At 37.7% G+C, this 27,420-nt stretch overlaps 1 protein-coding gene across 10 annotated transcripts in view; it reads right to left on the bottom strand.

The window, feature by feature from the left end:
* MYO3B (myosin IIIB) overlaps positions 1–27,420 on the bottom strand; it is a 249,370-nt gene that overhangs the window by 97,652 nt on the left and 124,298 nt on the right. For 7 of the 10 annotated variants that reach the window (XM_065069731.1, XM_065069730.1, XM_065069729.1 and 4 more), the window contains 7 exons: positions 23,708–23,787; positions 20,542–20,562; positions 19,433–19,510; positions 17,385–17,590; positions 10,591–10,702; positions 9,512–9,674; positions 8,712–8,792 (listed from right to left, as the gene is read on the bottom strand). In XM_065069731.1, coding sequence (XP_064925803.1) covers positions 8,712–8,792; positions 9,512–9,674; positions 10,591–10,702; positions 17,385–17,590; positions 19,433–19,510; positions 20,542–20,562; positions 23,708–23,787 — 741 coding nt within the window. The remainder of the gene's footprint in view (positions 1–8,711; positions 8,793–9,511; positions 9,675–10,590; positions 10,703–17,384; positions 17,591–19,432; positions 19,511–20,541; positions 20,563–23,707; positions 23,788–27,420) is intronic. The other 3 variants (XM_065069733.1, XM_065069738.1, XM_065069734.1) reach the window with 2 other exon arrangements.

The following is a 27,420-nucleotide window of genomic DNA, read 5'->3' as shown; positions in this document are numbered from 1 at the left end:
AAAAAAGAGTAGAACGAAACAATCAATAGAAACACTAAATGAAGTAGCAAGCATGCAGTGAAACAAAATGGCAAAGAAAATGGCAATGAATAACATTTTGAAGATATTTACACCCTTTATTTCCATGGATTGTCTCTCTGGATTTGTGTGCCTATAAATAACTTAATTACTTCCATAATTTTATCTGATGTGAATTTGCTTGAATTCTTGACACCTGTGAATAGGTCATAAGAAAACTCCAGCAAAAGCCACAGGAAGCGATACATACTGCACTTAGGACAATAGACTAAAAAGTATCATAACGTACACTTAAACCCCCAAATTTTCAAATTTTATTTCTTGTAGGGTTTATTTTGAGCATTATTATAAATAGAAATACCTCGATAAAAGGGGAGAAAGGGCTGAATAACAAAGCAAGTAAATACATATCAATGCCATAGTTGTGTACAACAAGCAGCTGCTGAATAACAATGGCTGAGGGTTCTGAGGGAAAGGAGCTGTTTATTAATCTAGCAGAACTGCAACTTAAACAGTAAGACAAAAAAGAAAATTGGAGCTAAGATCAGGAAATATGATGATTTTGAGGAAAAAAAAATATCCCTGTCCAGGAAAAGCTTTCAAGCACCCTAAACATGTGCAAAAGCAGAGTCAGTCTGGGGACTGATTATCCAAAGGAGGAGAGGAGCCTTCTCCTTGGGCTTCCTAGATTCCAGGGCTAAATAGTACAACAGGATGTTGTATCGGTACAGAAATGGTGTTTGGGGCAACCTCATATAGGATCAGGGTCAAGATAACATTGTAGATTACAGCGGGAAATCAGGAGGTAGAATAAATATAGAATAAATTGACAACAGAGAATGATCCGAAGAATAACAAGTTTTCCTTGCATCTCGTGCCTCTGATTTTAGGAAAACACTGAAAGTAGGCACTACCTGCACAACAGAGCATAAAGACCCTGTAAAATTTGTAATCCCTCAATTATTACCAAGTTATGAGATAATTGATTGATTTCCCTTTTCTTCCATTTAATTACTCTTACAAATTTAGCTCCACATTCATGGTGGTTTTGCATAATGAAAAGATGGTGGAGGAAACAAAACAGAGCTACCTTGATTGCATCTGCTCTTTCCCTTAGGAAAGGGCCGTAACTAATCCCTTCTTTTCAATTTTAATTCCTGTTTAGTGTTAATGGTCTTCTTTTCAGCCACCTATCTCCACAAAAATATATGGAGTTGTACTTTTGTCCTGTATAAGAAAATGAAAAACATTTGAACAGTTCAAGCTGTGGTATGCAATGCACCACAACAATCCAAGCATTTCAGTGCTACTGAGGTTTCCAGGGTACGAAGCAGCAAAAATTGCCTTTTAATGAGAGGTTACTAAAATAAATAACCATTCACTTCACAGAAAGCGCGACAGAAGCTGGGCCTGCTGAGGTGTTGTACTGAATACAGAGCTCAGGTATTGTGAGGCTGAGGAACTCTCCATCCTTAATAATCCCACTGGAAACGTCTGCCTGTCTGGCAGAGAAGAGGCGAACATTCACTCGCCCCATGCGATCAGGCTTCCAGTGCTTAACCATCCCCTACTGACCAGACGAGGAGCCTCCTCCGCTGCCGGCAGCACAGCCAGCTGGCCAGCAGCCACCTCTCTGCAGCTGAAACATACTGAGTATCAGTCAGCCGGTGGACTACTGTAAAGATAAAGAAGCACTGAAACAAATGAACTAATAAGATAAACCTCAGTTTTATCCATAGTAATTTCTCAGCTTTTAGCAGTTCTTTGCATGTGTGTGTCTGTCTATAAAAATCAACCCTGAAACTTACCGTGATTTTATTTTTTAAAATTATTTTTCCCAGAGACTCTTGTTAATGTCAGTATAACCATTTTGGTCTTTCCCTCATGCATGATACAGAACATGCTGTATCTGATATAATAAACACGGTTTTTACCCTGTGTTTTAATTTCATACACATTTTCAAAATCAACTCCTCTTCAACTTAACTTTTCCACAAACCAGTTTCTAACATTCTTCTAGAATATCTTGCATCTGACAGGTAAATGTGTGTATTTTTCCCACTTTCCCTTGGACTCATGGGATAACTGAATTAGCAGGATAAACAAACTTGTGTCTCTCTCAAAAGCTTCATCAAGCATTAGTAGGACTGCACCTTTTCAACATTTATTAACTGGATCTATAATGTTTCAAAAGAAATGCATATGCAGAGAATTCTACTGGGGGAGCCTGAGAGGCTGGGAAGCTGCTCCATCACAGCAATTTGCATTACTGACTGGTGCTGGTTTTGACACTAAGCACTTGGCTCAAAGAGTGTGAAATTAGCAGACTCATGTTGCTACTGCTCCATGAACAATCACTGCATCATTGAAGAAGAATGATTACCAGCTGTCACCTCATTTTCACCTCATCCAGTCTATATTCCAAACTTCGCAGCAACAGTATCTTTAACCCTGATCTTTACATAGCCAAAGATGACAGGATCTGAAGAGCAACATAGGAAGTGAACTTAATTTTAGCACTTCTGTTAGTAACTCAGTGTTAAATGTTTTATGTGCCACAATTTAGGGCATGAATTTTTACTTCTTGTACTGATCAATTCTCACACAAAGCGGGTTTTCTGTCAGCTGCAGCACCTAGCAAACCAACAATATATTTACCTCGGGGAGTATGAAATTCGGTGTATTGCAGTCAAAACCCTTTATTTTAAGGTCTAAGTACCAAGGCATATACATTACACACAATGTTGCACAATTCCAGTTAGGAAAGGTCCAGGCATTCTTCCTCTGATTCCCATAGGAAATATATAGTTACAGAGCAAATTGTGAAGCACAATGTAGAAAGATCAAAGCTAAATAATCACAATTCTATATAAGTAGTATAAAGAAAGGAGACGATGTAGTATTTTAAACAGAAGGATTCATTCTCAGTCATAAAAAATCACGTTAAGCAGATATTTTCTACACACATTTTTAACCTACAATATAACCTAAAATAGCGTATAATAGTAACTCAGGAATGAAACTCACTCTTGCTGAAGAGAAGATATGGTAGTCTGTAATCAGAAGTTGATTTGCTACAAATGGGATATCACTTCCTTAGTTTGCCTAGTTAGAAAAGCATTCATCAGTTTAACTAACAATATCTGAGAGGATTTGGAGCCCACAAATCTGGTTCTTCACTCCATGCCAAGTTAATTCTCATGAACAGTAAAAGGGATGGAGAGTCACATCCTTTGCTGGGTCCCACGAATACCTCCCCTCTTTCACTTCTCATTCTGGATGAATATTGGGTGATGCCTGTTTAGTAGCAGAAAAAAACAACTCTTGTCTTCAGTTCCCCAGCAGAAGCATTATGAGAAAGTAAGTCACAAGTTCTCACATACAAGCAGTAACTACCAGTAGCAAGCGGTGATCATGAGTAAGATTCACCAAGGCTGTCATCAGGACTGGTGCCACTGATGCATATCACCACTTGGACACAAAGTTTTTAATTACTACACATTACTACAGTCACTGATCTTGAGACTTGGTCAAAGGAAAAAAAAAAGTGAAGATAACAGTGAAACTGTCTGTCAATATCAGCAAGTGAATGGAATAGATTTTCAAACATATTGTTGGACAACGTACATTGTTGTCCCTTCCTGATTTTAGCAAGGGTGTGAAATCCAGTAAGCGTGGTCTCCTTTTCATCTCCTCAAATCCAGGAGGGAAAACAAAAAAGAAATGCAGACATATTCACATGGACAGAGCTTAGCTCAGAGATGGCGATAGAATATAGGACCTCATACTTGATAAGACCACCTCACTTTTTCTAACATGTTCCCTGCACATGAGCAGCAGGCTTTTAATGGTTACTAGAGACAGATGCTAAAAGTGAAGAATTACTGGACACCCTAAGCTAGTACAGAACACAAAGAGATGGAAGAATAAAGTTAACCAAAGCCATGCAGCCTGTAGAAACCAGTCTGGTTTACCCTGAATATGAAATCAAGGTCATACAACGAGTCAGTTCAGCTGCCATCAAGAGAAACACATACATCTCTTCAATGGTTCTTGCACTGAAAATGTAGTTAAAAGGAAGAAAATTAACGATACAAAAAAGTAAAACAGGATCTGCTACCTAGTGGTTGTTATTTTCAGGAACATTTTAAAAATATATATTTTTAGATATATTTATAGAGTACTTAGAAGGTTTTGGAACATTTTTGTCATCTAATGCCTAAATCTATACAACAGTATTAGCCGAATACATGTACACACACGTACATAGGTATATAAATAGATGGATAAATATAGGGTTTTCAAGAAATACTTGCTTGTCTTCTATTGAAGCAACAATACCTTTGCTGTTGAAAATCGCCAAGGTAACACTTGTATTAAATGCTCACATTTATTATAAATGTAAAATAGTAAATTACAGCAGTTCTTAGGCCTTTTTTTTATCAGAAGGGAGTGAGTTTTGCCAGAAGTATGTTAGAGATATGTAAATAGTGAGCAACACTGCCTAGGTAGAAGTTATAGAAAGCAAGCAATTTACAAGAGGATGCTTCATCTGGTTTCCTTCTGAACATCCACCACTTTTTATGTAAAAAAAAAAAAAAAAAAAAAAAAAGAAAAGGGAAAAAAAGGCCCAAATCTTGAGTTCTTGATACAGAATTTTCCAATACAGTGTGACATATGGTGAGTGTGTGAGCACGTGTTGGAGGAGGAGATGGTGGCTCAATGGATTAGTCATTTGCCTTTCACCTCTGGAAGCATAGTTAAACTCAGTCCTGACCAGAGCTGCACACTATATTCCAGATGGCTAAAGTGGGCCTAATTAAAATGAATTCAGTGATGTCACCTCGGATCTAAGTGAATCGCATGCACCACTCATTTGGCATTTTGGCAATGTCAGCTCACAAATGAAATAACCAGATTAAAATCCTCCCTCAAGTCTTTAGGGACAATGGTCACACTGTATGGAAATACATGCTACCATAACTAGAAAACATAATTGTATTATCTGTTGCTCTAAATTCTAATTAATGAATTATTCTAATACAAAGAAATATTAAATGAGACTTGCATGTGAAGTAAATCAGTGCACCAACATTTCAGTCAGATAATTCAGTGGATATACACACTGATTTAAACCAGCTGTGAATCTGGCAACATAATTTAAAAAAATTCTTTATTTTAACAAAATATTTCTCCTTTTATGTAGATGTAAATCAAAACAATACAAATCACAATTACAAAGAAATACTCAGAAGTGTAAAGTATTGTTAACTCAAACACTTTACACAAAATTGTTCTTTACAATTCATCTCTAAGTTAAAAATGAGGATTTTCTAACCTTCACAGTTTGGGAAAGTGTGAATGGAAGAGTGGGAAAGACCGCCAGTACCCTGTGTACCATTTTAGCCACCAGTCTAATAACATTTATGTATTCTGAGAACCTGTGATGTAGATATGCTGAAGTAGGGTAACTTCTTCTTCCTTGTCTAATTTAAATTCACAAATATTTTGTTTCCTAGCAAGGGTGTTTTCCCCCATCTGAAATAATGATTTTTTGTGTGTGTGTGTAATATAATACACTCAGGAGTTGTATCCTCATGTACATTGTGAGGGTTGTTTTTTTTCCTAAGTTTGTTTTTTTCTTCCAACATTTCTTCAATGGATAGTGAACTGCTGGGCCCACAGAGATCTCCAGACCACCAGCTCATGTATTTGAAAGGCATCTGTTTATTTTTAAAATGCAAATGCAGCCTACCTCAAAGACTGACTTGCAAGAAATGAACAATCTGAACAAGTCAAGAGGTTTCCAATCAGGAGCTGTGTTCTTCCTTTATATCAGGCTATGATCACTTGCTGTCAAAACCACTTAAACAATATCCTGGAATCTGAATGAAGTCCCCCCACAATTAAAATGAGCAGGATAATCCTGCAAGAATTATTCAGGCAAATCATTTTTCACACAGTTTAAAGTAATGATAAGGTCATTTACAAAAGAAATCAGCGCCTTTGAAATGCTGACTTGTAGACAGAGGACTGCCTGGAGGAGGGCCATAGATAACAGTGAAGACTGGCCTCCTAACACTACCCTCGCAGTCTTTGGAACTGATTCTGATGAAGAGAAGGCCCAATAAGGTTAATACCCCTACTTTGATCTCTGTCAAAGCGTACCAGCAAGAATTAATTTACATTTCAGATGAAAAAGGTTGACAGCATGAAAAGGCATCTTGTTTCTGGTATGTGAATGTGCTGTAATAGATCGGGAATTCTGAAAGGAAGTTCTGAGGAAGCTAAAGGGATAAGCCGAGCGGCTGCTTTTATTGGGAAAGAGATGAAAGGAAAACAAATTTCAATATGCGCTGTTCTGTAGAAACATGTAAGCCAAATGCTTCCTAAATTTCAAGGCCTGCTTGAGCCGGGGGTGGAGGGGGAAAGGAAAGGGAAGTACATATATTTTAATTATATGGTTTTGCTAATGTCTGGATGACAAATGCAAATGATATATCCCACTGCCTGAAATGCCTCATTTTGAAAAATATACAAAGGTGATCATACTCCATTTTACTGAAAAGCTGCCTTGAACTACATACTTGCATTGTAAGATGTGCAGGGAAGGGAGAGATTTGGAGTTGCTTTTGTCTCCATGTCACCAGGCACTTGGACAGTGTAATGTAAACAACAGAAAGACTGTCAGTGTACTTTAAAAGCTGGAAAATGGCCACCATTAGCAAGCACAAGCTTTGATTTGAGATACAGAATAATTAGCATATAGAGGAGAGAAAATGTGCACAAGAAGAATTTTCAAGTAAGAAGTCTTAGATACAGGTTTCCAAAGGCAGACAGAAATGTGTTGAGGATTATTATTATTATACCCTTTTGAATGCAGTGCCAGGATAGGAGGAGCAGACAGCCTAATTAATACAAAGGTGCACTGTGTCACTCTTAACACTGTAGTCCTAATGCTTCTTTGCCCAGATTGATGGCTGAAATTGTCAATTGCCAGGTGACACAGGAAGAGGGTGTGTGTGCTGGTGGGAAGAGCACTACCAGTATTCCTCCAGCTTTAGGTCCAGGGGGCTCAACAGAAGTGTCCAAATTCAAGGGTACGTGTACACTCCCATCGCCCCTGCTCTACCATGTTCCACATGTCTCAGAGATGGCAGACAGCAGAATAGATCCATTGCTTCCTCTAAAGAGCTAGTGATGAGCACACACCTCCTACACAACTGAAAATTCTGGCTGGATAAAACTTTAAGGTAGAATGTCCCCTACAGTCTCCAAGTGATCCCGCTACACACCAGCTTCCTACCGAACCTGAGATAACTCTTGTCTTTAGGAACTCGCAATAGCGGGACAGTGACGGGTCAACTGTTTCACTTTCCTTTTTACGGCAAAAGGCTGTTGTAAAAGTCAGGAAAACGAAGTCCAGATATGGCCAAGTGTAAATGCAGCAAATGCTTCAGGATAGTTGGAGGGGTACTTTAAGATCTGCTCTCTGTGCTATCGGGAAAACAATAGGAAATGACAATGCAAAGGAGAGGAAAAAGGGGAGAGAGTGCTTCTGCAGTATCCTAGTGCTTGTTGCATGGAGAGAAAAAAAATTCCTCCTTAACAGTTCTCTATTTAATAGAATATTCTGCATTTGACCCCAGAACTATAGTTCACGATTCCACATAACAGTAGGCATACAAAGCTATCCATTTTATTATTTATCCTACTGATACTCTATTCCTTTCTGTAACTAGATTGGTATTTGTTTTCTGCTGAAAGTCACAGAGATGCTTAATTTCAGAGTAGCAAACTCAGACAAAAGAAAAACAAATTTATTTACTGGAAATGGTTTGAGAACAAACTAAAAGACTATTTAGAACACATCTTTTTCAGCCTGACTTTACAATACAGAATAGAGAGGTGACAAAACTTAAGGAGTCATAGCACAGGAAGCTGGTAGAATAAAGGTGGTACCTTGGTTTATCTGTAAATACATTTGTTACAACTCACTTTTGATCGGCTACAGCCTTTCAGCCTGGGGTTGGACAGGGAAGGTGCATTACACTGCATCACATGGAGGCTGCTTCACATTGGCAGCATCTGAAAACACCATCGAGTTCATGGCACTGGATCTTAGATTTCTGTGCCATATGGTACCCTGCTCTCTAGCAGAGACCTACACACCCCTATGGGCCTGTTCCTCCAATAATCTCTTTAAAGTTTATTCAAATTCATATTGATATGGCTGCATAGGAGTCTGGCAGAGAGCCAAAAGATTGGCCAAAGCTGGCAAACCCAGCAAGCAGTCAAAACAAAAACCTGGCAGCCTGCCAAGATGAGGGCTGACACAAAGGCAGAGAAATGCATGTCCAGTGCCTCCCATCCACACTTCAGTCAAATCAGTTCAGTGCTTCATACAGCTTTACATATAGTTGAATCGTATCGACTGTGCTCAGAAGAATCTTAAAGAATTAACTCAACATCTTTTAAGGAGCACGTTTTGCTTCCAGAGAAGTACTTACAAAAGCACAAAGTGCCTGATACCTGTCACTGGTGTCATTTGATACTGAAGCACAAACGATCAAAAGTAAAGTTTTCGATAGCTTTTGTTTGTACTGTGTGTATTTCTCTTGGCTACAAATACTGACACATGAAATCACCCACAGCAAAATAGGTGTTGGCAACTGAAATAATGTTTTAATTACCTGCTTGAATATGTATAGCGGCATCAGTTCTTCTGTTCCTTATTTCCTTGTACTTCCTGCGAGCTTCATATCCTCTCCAGGCTAAAAATACAAAACCATGTGCTGGAAATTACATTTATTTAAGGAAGTGCTACAGAGTCTACAGAGCCAGAGATGTGCTGAAACTTTCATCCCTCCTGCCATAACCACTCCAGACCCAACCCCCAGTACCTCTCCCCCACCCACCCACATGTTGAACTCTGGGTTCACGACTGCAGGATTCACATCCCCACAACTTCAAACACTGCTTCACTCAGCCAAATTTTAATTGTCACCATGTGCTCACTGATGTCCTAATCCAAAAGGCAAAGGTACATGATCATGTCAGCACTAGAATTCCCCTCCTCACACAGCTCCCCAAATTCAATTTAAGGAAGCCTCCTACATTACTGACAATCAGCCACTCAGGCCCACCCCACGATGTATGTTAACTGGAATTCTGGTATGCATGGGGGTAGGGGGCACGTTACTGCATTTCATTTATGTGCTGCATGCTAGCACAGACATACCTAACAAAATTTTCATTTTGTGCACAGGCACCACGTCCAAAATACTAAAATATTTAAATAAAGACATTATCAAATACTAAGGTGACAGCTTAGAGTAAATCAATAATATTTGCATCAATTAGCTGGAGAGAAAAGCACCTCTGGTTATTTTGATTTCAAAATAAACTATTATGAATGAATAAATAATGTACATGCAATTTAACAGCTTGAAATGCAAAGACACTCAGTGAAATAGGGAATGTGAACATTTACCTGACTGTATGGTAACAGCACTATTTTCTCTTTTCTCTCTGACTTTCTTGTACCTCCTTGCTCCAAGCCATCCCTTGATATAGGCTTGCATGACCACCACTCTCCCTATAACTTCTCGCAGGAACAAATTTAACTGCTCTATATGGTAATACTTTAGAAAAACCTGAAATGGAACAACAAAAAAATCAGTATTACATGCAGGCAGTAACATAATCTCTTGTATTCTGCCTTTTCTTTAGTCTCCTATAAGCCTATTTTAGGGCACTGTTGCTGAGAAAACTAGTAAAGTACTGGTTGTTGATATCGTAGCAATGTAGTGAATCAAATATTTGCTCTCAGTGTGCTTGTGGAATTTCATTATTCCACTGATTATAATTACCCCATCACAAAATAAACTACATATTTATCCCCTTCACAAAGTAAATTGGCCGGAGGATATTTCAGGTATCAACAATTTTGAAATATAACCTTTCTTGTCAGTGGGAAAATAAATCCTGAGTTAAATTTGGTTTTAGACATACTACTGTCTAACAGCATTCTGCTTCAGGAGGCAAATCCTACGGGTGCTTACACCTACTTTATCTAGGTCTTGAGCACGAAATTCTCCTTGTTTTTCCTTTGTGCACTGTAAAACAACCCAAGATATTCTATAACAACCATTTTACAGAAGTCATCCACTCCATTTGGAACCATGAACAAAGGCTCTTGACAGAGCCGGCAGGATCTCCCCTGAAACTCCACAAATGGATAAGGTACCAGCCAGACTCACAGGATGGGCCAGTGTGGAGTTTCAAGTCATGCTATGATTAAGAGGAGGAGGAACTTCAGGGAGGCACCACCACAGTAGGCATTGACAGATGTACAGCCTGTGCAGAGCATGCTTTGGGGAGGTACTCAGTGCACCCCTCCTCTTGCAGCACTAATTTGGGCTTGGGAGGATACCTCTGTAACCTGGGAGGCTAACTGGAGCAAATTTCTGGCTCTTTTGTTCATTCTTGCAGTGCTTTTCAAACCACTATTAGACACATTTTGCTATTATAAAAGGATAATATCCTTAAGAAAATGTTAGCATCCTCTACCTTCGTTTTGCCCAGAATCCAGTTGTCTAGTTTAGATCTCTCCAAAATGGCAAGACAGTTTTCTCTGCTACCAAGGGGAGTCTCATGTGCCTTGAATGCAAGGTAGTAATACCTGCAAAACCAAATCACAAAGAAATAATTGACTTGACAATCAATATGTACTTTCATTGCTCTTCTCTAGCTCAGAGCTCCATTTCCAGAACTCACGGGCCAAATTTTCCGTTATACTCAGTCCTCTTCATAAATCATGACACAGCTATCATGAAAAGATATTTGAGAATATATATATGACACAGCAAAATAAGAGGCACTATAGTGGTGATGAGAATCTGATGCATTCTAGAAATCTGCAGTTGGTGTAATAATCCATCAAGGTCTTGCAATAACCAGTGCAACTGAGAAAATACTTGAGGTTGCTCTGAATTTTTCAGACAAGTGAGTGAACGAACGATAGGGAGAAGAAGGAAAAGTGCTAGAAATCAGAGTAAAAGAAAGGAAGGCAAAAATAAAACTTTTTGCCTAACCTGTGTAAAATAAGTATGCCATCTACAGAACTGCATAACATACTTCAGCACAGTTACATCTCACTGCAAGTCTGCAAATTCTGTTGAATAAGTGGGTGCTCCCTGAGGTGTTCAATGGACTTTTACAGATTTGAGAGGGAGAAAAGTCAAATACTAGCACCAAGAAAGCGAAAATCACCAAAAGTAAGCTATGCATGTTATTCCAGCAGAAAATGCAGAAGTCTGGAATATTTAAGTGCTCTTCTATTTTAAGCCACTACTTTTATTTCTATTTTTAAAAATAAAGTTTATAGTCCATCATGTGTTGTCTCACAAACATGCAAATATTCATGCGAATCCGTGTTATTTTCTTGGGTTATGCATTCTGCTTGAAAATGTCCTACACATAACACATATTAATCTACATGTTTCCTAAAAGGATTTGACCAATCACATTCTCAGTAGCAGTAAGACTACATAAGAGAAAAGCGAGTTGCCCTAATTTCTCAGGTGAAACTCTAGAATTGTATCTTTCTTAACCAGTGGTTCTTACACTGCACTACAACCTATCCTTAACAGATGCAAATTGTATTCTAGACAAAACATACATTAAAATGGGATTAATTGTACTTAGTAGTCATTAGGCACAAACCAACATATTTTAAAAGTTGAATTTATTCCCAGATCAACAATTGCAAAGCTAGGACACGCAGCGTTAAAGTTGAACATTAAAAAAATCCAGGTATGCTAACACATGGAAAACTTCAGAATGATGCTATGCATTAACTAGCTGATTATGGTGAAGGCATTTTAGTGTTGGTCACTTTAGATTAGATTAACTGACTGTAAACAAATGGTTCAAGTTCTCTCTCCTCCTTAAACGGTGAACTGTGCAACTGGTCAATAAACAGCATTCAAACAGCACCATTAACTACTATGCCCATGTCTCTTTCTGAAGTTCCCTTCACATTCCAGACTTAAAGGCAGCATCAGTTCTACACAATTAACTCAAAAAAGTAATGATTAACCCTTTTTCCTCTTCAAAACAAATCTTTGTACTAAAATATACATGCCTGAGATGGAGAATAGACAATGATATGTGAAAAGCACGAGGTGCAAAAGGGCAAAATCCATTTCTGAGCAGTTCCCCACCAATAGTAAGGAGGTTCTCAACATTCCAAAAGATCTTTGCTCCTTCTCAGCCTTGGAGCTGGAAAGCTTAGGACACTCATGTTTTTAGCACTGAAAGAGCTGTTAAATAACTTTCAAAAATTCCCAACTTGTATTCATTGCATCTCACCACTTGCTGAAACTTTCACATCTGAATTCATACAACTAATTACATTTGACTTTATGTCTGGAGTATGAATGAAGCAATGTAAATGAAAAATGAAAAAACATCTAAGATACTCTTGATATGCAGTAGCAGATACCTAACATCTATGCTGCAAATCACCAGATGAACATAAAATGACAGAAATACTCTCTGAAAGACATCATTTGGTCCATTCTTCATATATAATTCATAAGGGGTTATCAGACTTTTCATTTCTAGAGGTTTCATATCTTTTCCATTCTGCAAACCTTTACCAGTATTCTGTGAATAACAAGAGTCTAGAAAGTACCTGTGGAAGGTACAGCAGTTTACCATTTTCTAAGTGTACAGGAACATTATGCAAAACTGAGGAAATCTTAAAGCCACTGAAACAAATAAACAGTTCTGTGGATGATAGTAAAATCAAAATATGGGGGATGTTATAATTTTGTTTCCAGAAATCACTTCAGGACTTTGGTACAGTGCAGACTCAGTGTTAAAGTAAGTTTGCATTAAAAATACATAGTTTTAAAAGCAAACATTTATTTTTCTCTCTAGCAAACATGTTGACTTCTAATTTAATTCTGTGCTTCCCTGATTCTGAATAGTAACTAGTCTACCACCACTGTATTTCGGGGGTTAGAAGAAAGCATGCACTGAGGTAACACGTTTTACAGGATTTTGCAATATTTGACCAGTTTTTTTCCTAGCTCCACTCAACGCAGAACGTGACTCATTAAGGTCATGAGAAGCGTAATACTGATGGTTTAGAGACTGTGTGTTCTAGGTGTATCAATAGTGATCTGATGCAAATTTGCACCGTCAGACTGAAAAAGCAGTACCAGCCTCACTGGGATCACTGTCACAGTAATAGCACTGGTATTGCCATGAACATATGATCTGAGTAACATCATCTGGCTGCTGTGGAGTGGGTAACGCTTATAGGAAAAGCGTATCCTGCATCCTAATGCGGTACAAAGAACTTTAATGCAGAACATAAATGGGCAGAGAAGAAAAAAGACAATCCTTAAACGAAACTTGTACAAAGCTTCTCAACGCATCCCTGTGTGCTTTTGAGGCGCTTCAAGCATGACAGCATTTAGCACCATTAGACTCTCAAGACCCTTATTCTTCAACCCATGTACAGTATATACCATATTCCACAAAAAGTGCCTACAGGTGGGGGTATGTGGCAAGAACATACCTGCATACCTCATCATGTCATGTGAAACTCCAAGGGCTTGGGCACTCAGACAAAGCACGAGGGGTCCCACCCAGCGGGCCTTTCAGTGTAGGTCCCCACGACAAGCGCACACCTCCCACAGCTGCTGTGCAGTGCATGGTGAGGACGCGGCCCCACAAGCTGGGCACACCTGCCCACCCTGTTGGGTCAGTAACCTGTGCCTGAAACCCGGGACTCCAGCCTGAGAAATGGACCACGCTGCTTCACAGCAAACATGCAAGACAGACACATGATGGCACGGGGTAGTGAGACAAGGCCGATGGAGACAAAGTGCCATGGACCTGACAGGTCTGCAGTGTTTATAGAGGCTGCAGATTACATTTTCTTACTTTAAGTAAAATAATATGTATATTTATTTACATAAAACAGATGCTTTTATTGTTGGTAAAAGAAACAACGTGTGAATGAGTGCCAATTAAGTCCTCTCCTCACCATCTGTTTTTTAACCCAATAAACTATCTCCAGGTTTGCAACACTGAAATAATCTGTTCTACAAAACCCCAAGACAGTAAAGAGTAACATTAGACAGAGTTTTATCTTTTGTTTACCTCCCACCTGATAAACCCTGAATGGTTCTGTTCCCTGCCTTTGATTGTTTTGTCCTCATATTTCCTGCTAAGAGTTTACAAAACAGCATTATTGAACAGGCAGATAAGAAGCACACCTATTTGTTTAATAACATCAAGGGAGAAAAAGTGCTGGCTCATCCATTTTGTTGTTAAGTTGCTCAAAAGGATCAAAATACCAATTAACTTGCTGGCTTAGAAAATCTTTGATATCCTCACATTTACTGACATTCTGAAACTCTCGTTCATACTTGCCTAATGTCTTTTTGATTATGAACAAAGAAGTGCCAATCTGTTTAGCATTTGACCTGTTTTTTCAAACATTTTTATGTATTCAACTACTTAGTTCCTAAAAACACTTGACTAGTCATGGCTGTAAGTTGAAGAAAAATGTTTCTTGTTCCACTGATAGCTTTTTAAAGCGTTGTTCTTTTGTTTCTTTGTTTTTGTTTTTCCCAAGAGCAAAACAGAATAGAATTGATTTATAAATAAAGCATGAACTGAAAAAAGGAGCAAGAACATCCCCTCTCCCACCCCCCTGTTTATATTCTGAGCTCATGAAGTAGCCTATGCAGTCGGGCAGATTGGTAAATCTCCTCACACTTCCCTTGTTGACTTGTTTTGACTTTCTTTCCTGAAAGAATTACATCAAGTTGGACTAAAAATTCGGGGAATATCTGACAACATGTTTAACACAACTTGCCCTTATCTGTAGAAATGGAAAGCTACAGTCAGAACTGCTTTTTCTTACCATTACTTTTCAAGGTTGTACTCAAATTCAGTGCACTTTTGAATGAAAAGAATCTACTGATATGAGGTCTAATTTCTTCTCAATTTACACTTATTTCGGTGGAGTTGATCTTAGTTCACTTGTGTGTAAATTGGATAAAAGTTAAGGTCAGTAATTCTGCCTTCAGCCTCTTCAGGATGTTGCACAGATGTGGTAGTGATCACAAAAATTAACCTCTTTGTTAAACCTGCTTTTGAATGGTGACCTTACTAAAATTAGTCATGTAACTGTAACGTGTAACACACAAAAAGGTCGGGGGGAACCTATGTCTGAAAATTAAATTGCTGTGAAAGACAAATTAACATGTTGGTTTATCCTTTCTGGGATACACATACTCGAGTGTTTTCCTATTACATATTCATTTGGTGTATTAATATATTACAAACCAGAAAAATTTGTAATTACAGAATCACAGAATGTTAGGGATTAGAAGGGACCTCAAAAGATCACCTAGTCCAATCCTCCTGTGGAAGCAGGAACACCTAGATGAGGCTACACAGGAAGGTGTGCAGGTGGATTTTGAATGTCTCCAGAGAAGGAGACTCCACAACCCCCCTGGGCAGCCTGTTCCAGTGTCTGTCACCCTCACTGAGAAGAAGTTTCTTCTCAAATTTACGTGGAACCTCCTGTGTTCCAGTTTGCACCCATTTTCCCTTGTCCTATCATTGGTTGTCACCGAGAAGAGCCTGGCTCTGTCCTCGTGACACTCACCCTTTATATATTTATAAACATTAATGAGGTCACCCCTCAGTCTCCTCCAAGCTCAAGAGCGCCAGCTCCCTCAGCCTTTCCTCACACGGGAGATGCTCCACTCCCTTAATCATCTTTGTTGCCTTGTGCTTGACTCTCTGCAGCAGTTCCCTGTCCTTCTGGAACTGAGGGGCAATGAATTGATTAGGCTATGGTTTATTATTCAATATCTCTCAATGCAAGGACCACAGATTTCCAAGACCAAATGACTGATTTACAACCAAGTAAATTTACCCAGTCTCTGGGTTTTAGAAAGGCCTGTGAAACTGCTTATGTCTCTTCTTTCTCAAAAACATCAGCAGCTCCTTCCCTCTAGCGTCATGTAAGTGACTTGTATTCAGTAGATTCATTAACTCCATATTCTCTGGCCGAGCAACATCCAGTTCAGAAAATAACACTGAATGCTTGATACAGCCATTCACTACTTGTTCCTGCTGCTGAGTAGTTGATTGCTTAATGGTAATGCTTCTGCTCCATTACCGAATTATCAATCCTACGATTGGAAAACAGTAAATACTACACAAAAACAGAGGAAGCCATAATAATCATATAAACATGCCATCATAAAGACAATAGCATATCCTGAATCAAATTTATAACTTTTTTTCAGATTGAGAATTGTATTAAAGCTAGTAATAGTAGCCATGACAAGGGTTCAGGTGAACTGAGGTTATCACTCATGACATCTCAAATATAAAAGGCTACAAGGCTATGAAGCTATTATGACGATTATTTCTCAATCACATATCTTTCTTGCACATGAATGTTTTTTCCAGTTACACCAGTGCACTGCATGTCAGTGTACAGGCACATGCTCTTGACCTTCTCCAGAGCACAAGTAGTTCTTTTCAGCTGAATTTGCATAATTTCTAGAGGTAACAAAAAATGAGGCAAAGCTATGGAAAAGAGGTGAAAAGGGTGGAAGAAGAAGAAGTGTAATGGCAAAATAGGTAGGCAATGGCAATTTTGTTTTTTTATGTGAAGATCCTCTACATGGAGAACTACACCAGTACAGCACTACAGATATGAATTCATGTCTTAAATTTTTTCACTGTGACTTTTATTTTTTCACTGTGACTTCTCTACACACTAAAAGATGTAATAAATCAAATTCAATACCTTATTCATAAAAATATTTTAAAACATTTTTTACAATACATTATATCTGAAATTAATCAACGAAAATGTCCCTGGACTATTCCTAGTTTTCTGCCTAATCTAATTAAGGTTTTCAAGCTTGAAATTAACACTCTCTTCAGATATTTACTTCTTTTAAACAAACACAGCTTTATGTTAGTTCACTCTTAAGCATGTACAAATTCTTCACACATTGGCTGAAGGTCACTGACCTTCCAAATCCTTGTATTAAGATGCAGAATTTCCACTTGTTGCTTCTAGTGAAGGAACCATGGGGACAGGCTTGCTACTGAATACAATGTGCTCACTGCTGGTCTCACATTGACTTTTCTCCATTAGAGCTTAGCTATCCCTTTTAGTCTTTATCTCTGATAGTCACTGCTCTCAGTAAAGAATTAGATTATACAATGTTTGTAGAACTTTCTGTACTTAAACATAGAATATATTTTATTGGAGTTTTAAAACAACAGCTATGTTAGAGAATTCTTACCTTTTCACAAACTCTTCAAAGAGGATGCGATGAGAATACCCCTTCTGACGTATTTTGACAGTTTCCAGAATTCCAGTGTATCGTAGCTGCAGTAGAACTCTCTCATGAGAAAACATCAGTGCTTCTCGATCATCATTAGGTTTAATGCAGCGGATGAAGTGAGGCTGTCCAACAACCATTTTGGATAAAAGATCCATGAGGGAATACTAGTAAGGAAAATTTAAAATGATGCACAGACTTGACAAAAAACAGTATTGCAACTACTTAAGCAGGAGATATATAAACAGCGTGTAATGCTTGACTACATTTTAACCTGTAACGTTAATCTGCATTGATGTTTTATTTATTTTTAAGCTTTAGGTTAAAACCCATAATATATTAAAAGTGTTCAACTGTAAAAAAAAGAAAAAAATTATACTATTTCTTACTTGTTTCTCTTTATTTCTCCTTACACTACATTTCTGTAGTTGAAGAAGGTCCATATTAAACAAACAAACAAAAAACAACGACGCACATTGAAAAATATCTTAACTATAATTCTACTGTAGGCACATTCGACTAATGAAATATAACCAACAGAAGAACAAGCTCTGCTGTGAAACAATCACAGAAAATCATGGGGAAAGGGTTGCAAGAAGTCATCAGTTCAGTCCTCTGCCTATAGAGAACACTAGATGTACCTGTACCACTTCAGGCACATCTCTGTTTAATGCATTTTTGAGGATCACTGAGGGTATAGAGTGCACAATCTCCCTGGACAATCTACTGAAGTGCTACGTTATCATGATTATTCATAACATTATCAACATCTAACCTAAATCTTCCTGCTGAAATGTAGGACCATTACTTTTTCTCCTTTGTACCACAGACATGGAAAACGATTTATTCCATTGCATTTTGCAATAAAATGAAAAAAGTGTGATCAGATCATATAGATCTGCTTTTCCAATGACTCCTCTGGGTACTGATACTTCTGCTTCATCTTCACCTCATTATGCCACTGTATGATCAGTATTTGTTGCAAATACACTCAATCTCAAAATCATGTATAATTCCAAGCTGACCGTGGTCACTTTGCTGTAGGCTGCATCCATATTATGGTGTACTTTCACACTCATTCACTCACTCCAGGTTTTGTTTTGGTTTGAGTATCTTTTACAGTTCCTGCACAGCTACATCTGTGTAGTTCTTTGCAAGACCTCTCTAAATCAATACTTGTATTAAGAGACACAATGATGCCTTTGGGTTCCCAAGCTTGGATGTGTGCCCTTGTACCCTTCGCACTGGGGCAACATCTCAGTATTTATCAGCTTCCTCTATGCCTTTCCTTACACTATTTTGCACAGCACAGAAACAGGTATTCCTGCACAGCACGAAGCTTTGACCCACACTGGTGAGCATTCTGCATGGGACAAGTGCAGCTCAAAACTTTTTCACTCTGCAGTGACTGCAAGAGAAAGACATTAACCAACAGGCTTGGATTAGCATGTGCGTTTCCTGACTCCTAAAGCTTCCAGTTCCAATATTCTCAAAGCCTTTTCCTTACCTGTTTGATGTAAACACACATGCAGAATATACATTAACCCCAGAGAAGATTACTACTGATAAAATGGCAATCCATATGATTTATAACAGTACTTCCAAAAGACAGATTGTTTTTACTTATTATCACATACGACAAACCTTAAGCTTTAAAAATAGGTATGAGCAAGCTTGTGAAAAATATGAAGTCTTTAGTCTTTAGTAACAACAGCTATTTTATGTGCACAAAATCAGTTTTCTGTTCTAGACCTCTAGCATTTATAATGGAAATAAACTAGATTCTAAATCCTGTTATCAACATGCTCAGTGAAATTATGTACATTAAATTAAATACAAGTATGAGGAAACAAGAAAAGGAGCAAAAGAAAATCTATAAGGCTACAAAGGTTGCACAACAGAATAAAAAAATCTCTTATTATTCTCTTTGATCTCATAATCCCACAAATACTTCAGATATATCCATTGTTCTTATCACCAAAATGTTTGTGTACAGCTAACTTTTGTACCCGAAAATAGGAAGCCATAGTTTGCCGCTTCATGTTTGTTGTTTCCTCAGGGTGTCGCATAACCTCCATTGTATCAACCTGGAAGGCAAAACTCAGATGTTAGAGCTGTTCCAGAAACACTGCAGACCCATGCCAACTCACTCATGAAAGCTGGGTTCAGTTTTTGGTACAGCCATTCCTTCAGGTGTGAAGACCGCAGAGTACTTCATCAGAGAAAGGAAAAGCAGCTTCTAACAGATGCAGGACACAAACTGATTTCAAAAAGAGCTGCAAGTGTTCCAAAGGATTTCACACTTTTGCTATGATAGTGTAACACCAGGCCAATGAAGCCGCTGTCAAGGTGCAATACCTTATGAACTGGTTTCTAAGAAGTGTTCTTCTTATCTCCACTACAATGAACTCCATTGGGTCTTACTTTCAATATAACAAGAGTTAAAATTTTTGTAATGTCCAGGAAGTAAATTAGCAAAGAGCTGTCTCATTTTGCTCACGTTTGGAAAAAATGTTGTTGTCGGATAACAAGTAGGTAATCTCAAATGCGTAAGTCTTTTCCTTTCTGCTGTTGTGGTTACTATTAATTACCTTACACTGCCATTTTGATGCCAAGAATTTCAGCAATCTTACTCTGCTAAACTTCCATAGCTTCAAATACCACTTTTTCAGCATTTCAGAAGAGTTATTTTTAGAGGGTATACACGGACAGCAAACATATTGCTCCTTGTATATTTTAGTTATATTGTCAGTACAGCTGTTCTTATCAAAATGAAACCAGAATTTATGAATGAGTATAACCACAGCTACCAATCACAAGCAGATTGTGTTGCTGTATTTCAGCTCAACAAAATTAAAGAAAATCAACCAGCATCCTGTTTGCGTGGAGCATTAACAACATTTTAGCATTCACTTGCTTTGTGGCAGTTTACCATCTGCTCTGACCAGGTGGCATTTGTATAAACCAGATAATGCTGTTGTCAGCACCTGTGCGATACTTCCTGGACTTTGCTCCATACGATCATTTCCAGCACTCACTGACTTAAGACCACTCTTCTGAACACTAAAAGTAATTGCTGAAAGATTATAGTTCTCAATAAAGTAACTGTGTCTCTTACCTTCAGGAGATATTTTGGAGACTGCATGCAAAATAGAAAGGAAATGAAGCACTAAGTAGTAATAGATCAAGAAAATGGATTTTGTATTGAGGAAAAAATCAAAAAGAAACTTGTGAAGACAAGATTCAGAATACAGATGGTGCAAGGGGAGACAGATTTCCGTAAGGGTGACCATAAAAATTTTGGTATGTTTTTGTAATCTCTGATGTTCTAGCCCAGAGTGGTGTACATGCATTAGTATGCATCTCAAACTAACACGAGGTAGGGGTTGTGTGTGGAGAAAAGCAGTTTGACTTCTGTTTTAAGGATGTTAACAGAAAACTCTGTAATATATGGCAGGAAAAAAGCCTTATCAGCACAGATAACATCAAATATCTTAAGAGGTCACCTGACAAAGTAAACATCAATGACCCAACCAGAACAGCAGGCATGGCCATGGGGAAGGATAGAAGGATATGGGAATGTTTCAAAACTATCTTGGCAAGACAACTTCTTTTTGAGAATCGATATCTAAATCTCTAGTAAAGGTCAGGTGGAAGACAAAAGCCATACCAGTGAATATTGACAGGAAGGTCGAACATCAAGAGCAAAAGCAAATAGTTTGAGGACTGCACTGAAGCCCAAATGTCCATGAATTTAACTTTCTAAAGTGGATTCTTGTCTGTCTGGAAAAGCAGAGACTCTCAGTGATTTTGTTGGAGGTTTAGCACTCACGATCTCTGAATATCTCTGAATATCTGGAATACCTGCTGGTCAATAAAGGGTGAGCTTATGCTCTACCTTTTCGGCAGTAGGTTACTGTAAGCATCTCCTTTTCACAGCTGCTTATTTTCACCAAACCTGTAGAATCTTACAACCTTTGAGACTGCCACTCTGTCAAATAAGGTTTACTACAGCCTGCTGGGTTCAAAAGGGTTTTGTTTTGGTTTGGGTTTTTTTAGGGGGAAGGGAATGAACACACAGAAAGACAGATGGTCAGGAACACAGAGGAGATGTAATACACTTTTCCTCAGAGAACCAGAGTAAAACCAGTATCGCGACATTCCTTTTTCTACGGATGGAGTTGTAAATTCAGATTTGTGCAATCTGTAAGTACTAGGATCAATTTCCAAATCTTTTTGACAATAAATATTTGAAGTTTCCATTAAAAAATTCTGTTAGACCCTGAAGTTAGGAAGATTTTCCTGTAAGAATTTTTAGAAGTTTGGCCTCTGGTTAATTTGTAACATTGTGTGTCTATGAAGCCATGCAGTTTTATGGTAGGGCAATAATCACATGTACAACAGGCAATAGGCTTTACCACAATTGGCTTGTCAGAAAATGACAGAACATAGTAAGAATGTCATGATATAGTCTTGCATTTTAAATCAGTAGCTACTCTTTTTAAACTAAAGCAAAGAATATTTTAACTGTTAAGTCACATTTTTACATGACAGTAGTAGTTATGTACAACATACATTCATAAGATTACAACTAAAATGGAAAACAGCTTGACCTAGGGAAGACAAACTGTTCCATCACTAAAACAATTTCTTATGATAGTTTTGAAACAATATTAAAAGAAAGATTTAGGACATCATGTCACATTATGAAGTCACTGGAAATTATTACTTTCACAGATTGACCACATCTGCTGGTGGCATGGTATGCAATTCTGTAAAACCAAAAAATACGTTAAGCAAAAAAGATAATAAATCAAATAATAAGTGAAAATTTCCAAACTTTCAAACAAAATGATTACATTTGGATTTTTTTAACAAATTGTAAAATAGTAATTCAAAAATTTTTTACTGAAGTTGTTTAAATTAGCAGTTTTATGAAATTATAAGAAAGACATTTTTTTCAGTTAAAAACTATTTCAAAGGGAACACTACCAACCTTGATACACCCAGCACTGAGCTGTGGAGGCAAAGACCTGGATGCTGCTGTCACTTTGGCTCTTGCCTGTGCCTGAATAGTGCTGCATTTAGATGTGTCTTTTAGCTGCTTCTTTAAAAATTTGAAGGGTGACTAAATCCCACTTAAACACTACTTAGTATAACTGATTGTGTTTATTAAAGCTTTAAAAGAGCTCCTCCATTCCATTCCAGTTGTATTCAATAAAATGCATATTTAGAAAGCTCATGCTGAATATAGGTGGATGTGGAAGACAATGTATGTATAACACAAGAAAATTGGAAAGGCTGTTATCTGTCCTTCAGCACTGAATTTATACCAGAGTGGAAATAAATCTCTGAAATCCACATCTGTATTTGCAGGTACAGCGAAGGATATAGATGTCTGGGTGACATGAATTACTGTACCAACATTTGAGCACGAGTTCCTAATAACAATAGAGAATAAAAAGAAATAGAAAAACCAGAACATAAAATTCCATAGACTTTGGAACAGTTGCTGTTACCTCACTTGTTTTTTTAATATTATTGTTTGCTTTGGAAGCAAAAAACCTCACCCAAGCCCTTAACTAAGCTAACACTTAACCAGTAGTACTTGGGAAGCACGGAGGGGATGTACATACTATCAGATTGAGGTGCTACAGTTTTCTTCACAAATAAAGTGTACTCAGTTGGCAACACATTCTATGAACCACCATAAAATTATGCCATCCTTTTGCAATTATGCCGCATACTTTGTGGTAAAATCCAGCAGCGTTTAAATTCTACAGCTCTTCTTTTTAAATAATAGCGGCCTTGCTGGGTTGTTCTTTTCCAGTCATCTATCAGTCACAAATGTCCCCTGTTTTTTTACTTGCAAGTTGAATAAAAAATGAATGGATAATTTTTTATTTTGCCTTTCATACTGTTAAACATACTATTCAAATTTTATCTAATTGAATCCCTTTCTAGGCCAAAATTGCCAGAGGAAAACCTTGAGCCCACTGAAATCAAAAGGCATGTGGTTATCAATATCAAGGTAACTGAGATTTCACTCCATTAAGATTAAAGATTAATCAGTAGTAAACTGATTCTTCACTGGGTTCTACAATAGGTTCTTCACTAAAAATGGACACAGTGCTCCCAGCTGAGGTGCACACTTTCTGATATTAAGACAGACCCTCATTTGGGAAGAACCTCACTACACACCTACATCAGCTAAGCATCGTGTCCATATTCTTGCTGTAATTTTATATGAACAATTGCCTGTCTTCAAAGGGAACACTACTAACCTTGATACGCCCAGCACTGAGCTGTGGAGGCAAAGACCTGGATGCTGCTGTCACTCTGGCTCTTGCCTGTGCCAAGTTACCTGTTCAAAAAGAAAGAAATATATACTGCAAAAACTGTTCAAGAAGCTTAGCAGGGAAAAAATTATATGGTGGAAAATAAGCTTGTATAACGGTACTAAAAATAGCAGACACCACCACACTTCTTCCACACCCCACTCATTACCAATTGTGCCTGCAGTGCATTCAGCACGGGCATGACAGAGTGCAGTGTTGATTTAAAAGGGAGGAAAAAGTCAGTGATAAGTTGGTATGTCACTGACCTTAGCTACTGAGCTGATGAAAACAAGGACAGCACAAAGGCATACAGCTCAATCACTACCAATGAATTTCTCTGTGACTCACTGAGAGATTTAAAAGAGAAGAAGACAGCAGAAACAATCTTGTTTCTATGAAATCATGCGGATCCTGAAGTGTTTGGACAACATCTTAAGCCCAAAACTAATGAAAGAGATGAGAAAATGATAAGACAGTATCTTTTTTTTGACCTTTTGACATATAGGCCTGCTTAGTCCCCAATCTTATTGTCACTTTGCATTTTTAAAGACTCAGTTCCTCAGGCAAAAACATATTGTGGTGTCTGAAAGACTGAAAGACAAGCGCCTTTTAAAAATGTACAGTATGACGTGTCCTAAACTTTTTCCTCTGTACTTGTAGAAAGCCAAAGTCATCAGAAAATAGCTTTTCAAAAAAAAGTCTCAGAGAGGAAGTGATATGGGACTGTGCATATGCAAGACACTCTGTATATTTCAAAGTTTTAGCAAGTCTAGCACAAGATGTCCAAATGTTTTCTCTGGCTATATCTTCAGAGGCTAAACTGTGATTAATAGCATTGAAAGAACCCTTTGAAGCAGGATTGGTGACATCAAAGCCCTAATCCATGGGTGGCAGGATTTTTATAATGAGTGGGAAGCATTTTAACACATTTCAAAGGATTTACGGCATGAATAAACAATAGGCCTCTGCAGATGTACCACACACCTTTCAGAACCAGAACACATAAATAAGTGTCCATTTTAATTTAAATGTAAATAAAGTGTTAACACTTCTTTCAGATGCTAAGTGCCTTGTTTGCATCAACTCCAATAAAGCTGTTTGCTTTACAGAAAGCCAGTAACTCTAAACAGTCTTCTGAGTTTTTCTAAACTATAGATTACATAATTAGTAAGGAGGCAGGATGGGAAAAACGAAAACTGAGAACACAAAATCGCTGGTAATTATTCTGTAAGGGAGCAGAGCAAACCCAGTGTCCACATAACACTGCAAGGAACTCTTGCTCTTACTTTTCTCCCAATAAGAAAAATACCAATCACCTGAAAACAGTCTGGGGGCCAGCACTCAAACACAGTCGTGACTTTCTTTGGAGCAATTCAGACACTCTGTATTAATTTTAAAAAGTATTTTTCTTTTAAGCTGCTGGCATTGGGATTGGCACAATGCTGCAAAACTGGCATGTCATTTCCAGATGGAACAGCACGTGTTACCTGACAGTCTCAGTCACGGTGCAGATCACAAGGTATGCCTGCGTATTCAGAAACGGCTTTAGGCTGTAATGTGTAGGTTAATGTGAACTTCAACTCTCTTTTCAAAATCTCATGTATCTGTATACACACCTGGTACAAACAGTATATACATGTATATCTCTAAGGTTAAAAAGAGGATTTTAGTGAGCAAGTAGCTAGTGAATTTCTTGTTTTCTTTGCTGTAATGTTGATATTTTTGTATGTTAGAAATTACTATTTCATGCCTTTTCTGGATAAAGTAGACAACCTGGAAAGGTTGTTTTTAGCTAGGCTTCAAATTAGTAATTCTAAAGCACGAAAGCCTTGCATAGGAGAACTGATGATAAAAGAGGAGAGTTGGGAGAAGGAAGAAATTTAAATCAGATTTTTAAAAATTACTAAAATTTTGTTGCATTTTATAAACATTTCAAAACTCTGATAACCAAATAAAAGTTAGAATGATAAGATAGTTGCTCTTGGTTCACCACACTCACTGCTGGCATTAGATTTCTAGGATTCATAATTAATATCCCTGACCTCTCCCTTAGTTTCTCATGCAAAACTGAAACCATACTTAACATTTCTGGTCTCGCAAACCAAGCAAATAAACAAACATTTTTATTAATCAAAAATCTTTATAAAGACTTCGCAAACAAACAAACCAAAACAAAATAACCAGTGGTCAGATCCTACTTAAAAAAATCAAATACATACTGGGATTTTGTTCATTTGTTACTTCCTTCTAGAAATGGATTCTTATCAGTGCTTGTTTCATGTGTCAAGTGAATTCCTATGTAATTACTAGCTGCTGAATTGTGGCATCAGATGAAATCCATGCCAAATGTTATTAAGATTTGCTTTTTCAGATCAAACACAAAATGATGCTTCAATAAAAGTTTGTGAATTGGTCATCTCAAGTAGTTCATGTTCAGGAGAATATCTACCTATCTTTAACATGTCTAAGCCATGAAAACTAATAAATAGAACAAATGTGGTCTAAAAATTAGTCTACATAATGTTTAATCCAGAATTAGCATGGTGTTTATACTCAGTAAACATTTGGTACCTGTCCCTGCATTCAATTTTCATTTACAAGGTCATTTATTACTTTACACATGAAAAATAATTAAATGTTTTTCCACTTTGTGAAGAACATCAATATTTGAAGAACAAACGTTTTTAGATAATAACATAGCCAGTTAAAACTGCCATGGGTCCCTTGAAAGGTTAAACTGGTTAAAGGTTAAAAGATTGCACTGTGCCTTTCACAAGTCAAGCTTCACACCTATTATATGGTCAACACTTTAGAGAAAATGTAGACTTAAATAAAACACTACCTATATTAAAATCCAACTCCATAAAATGGACCAATTAAGTGATTTAAAACAAAAGGCGTTCGTGAGGGAAGGGAGAGAAGTTAATGATTAAAATTAGAATTAATCTTTTAAACATGTATGTGTGTAATTTTATTCACATGCATTTCTTTTCAGTTCAACAGGACTACTCATCTGAAAAATTAAGGCTCCTACCTATGTGTCCGCTGAATCAGAGACTAAGGTCTCTGAGATTCATGACAGTGGGGGAGACAGTTTTCTCTTTTTTCCCCTCTTTTTAATAAAGTTAGGAATTACCTTACTGCTTTGAGAAGCTTCAGTCATTACAGTTTGATAAATGCTCTGAGAGCTTCCAACAGAAAGAAACATGGCAGCACAAATATCTGTGCACTGACTAAGCTCACTGTGCCCACGTTCAGCAAAACACATTTTGCTTGAAACTGCATAGGAGATCTCGCATTTCTGCAAACATATTCTTCACTGATGTCTCATTTCAGTCAGGTGAGAAAGACCATACTGTCAAAGTACCTTATCTCTTCTATTATGCAAAGTCAAGCAGGAGAAGTTTTGAAACTATTTCAAGTATTTACACAGCTTAGAAAGAAGAACTGGGTTGTCTTTTTTTCAGGCTGAAGTTTGGCAGTGGTCTCTAGATCTCAGAAAGGACTAGCCAGCATTCCTGCCTTCTCACTTGCATCCCTGACACTTGCTCACTGTGTTATCTGGCCAAATTAATGATTTGTTCAGCCTTTGACTTCCCACACTCATCGGGAAAAGTATACTCTGGCTGGATGTTCTGATGCTACTTATGGTTTGTCAG

Source organism: Columba livia, chromosome 7, assembly GCF_036013475.1.
Source record: "Columba livia isolate bColLiv1 breed racing homer chromosome 7, bColLiv1.pat.W.v2, whole genome shotgun sequence".
Taxonomy (NCBI): Eukaryota; Metazoa; Chordata; class Aves; order Columbiformes; family Columbidae; genus Columba; species Columba livia.
The sequence above is the reverse complement of the archived record's forward strand: the minus strand, read 5'-3'. Positions and strand labels throughout refer to the sequence as shown.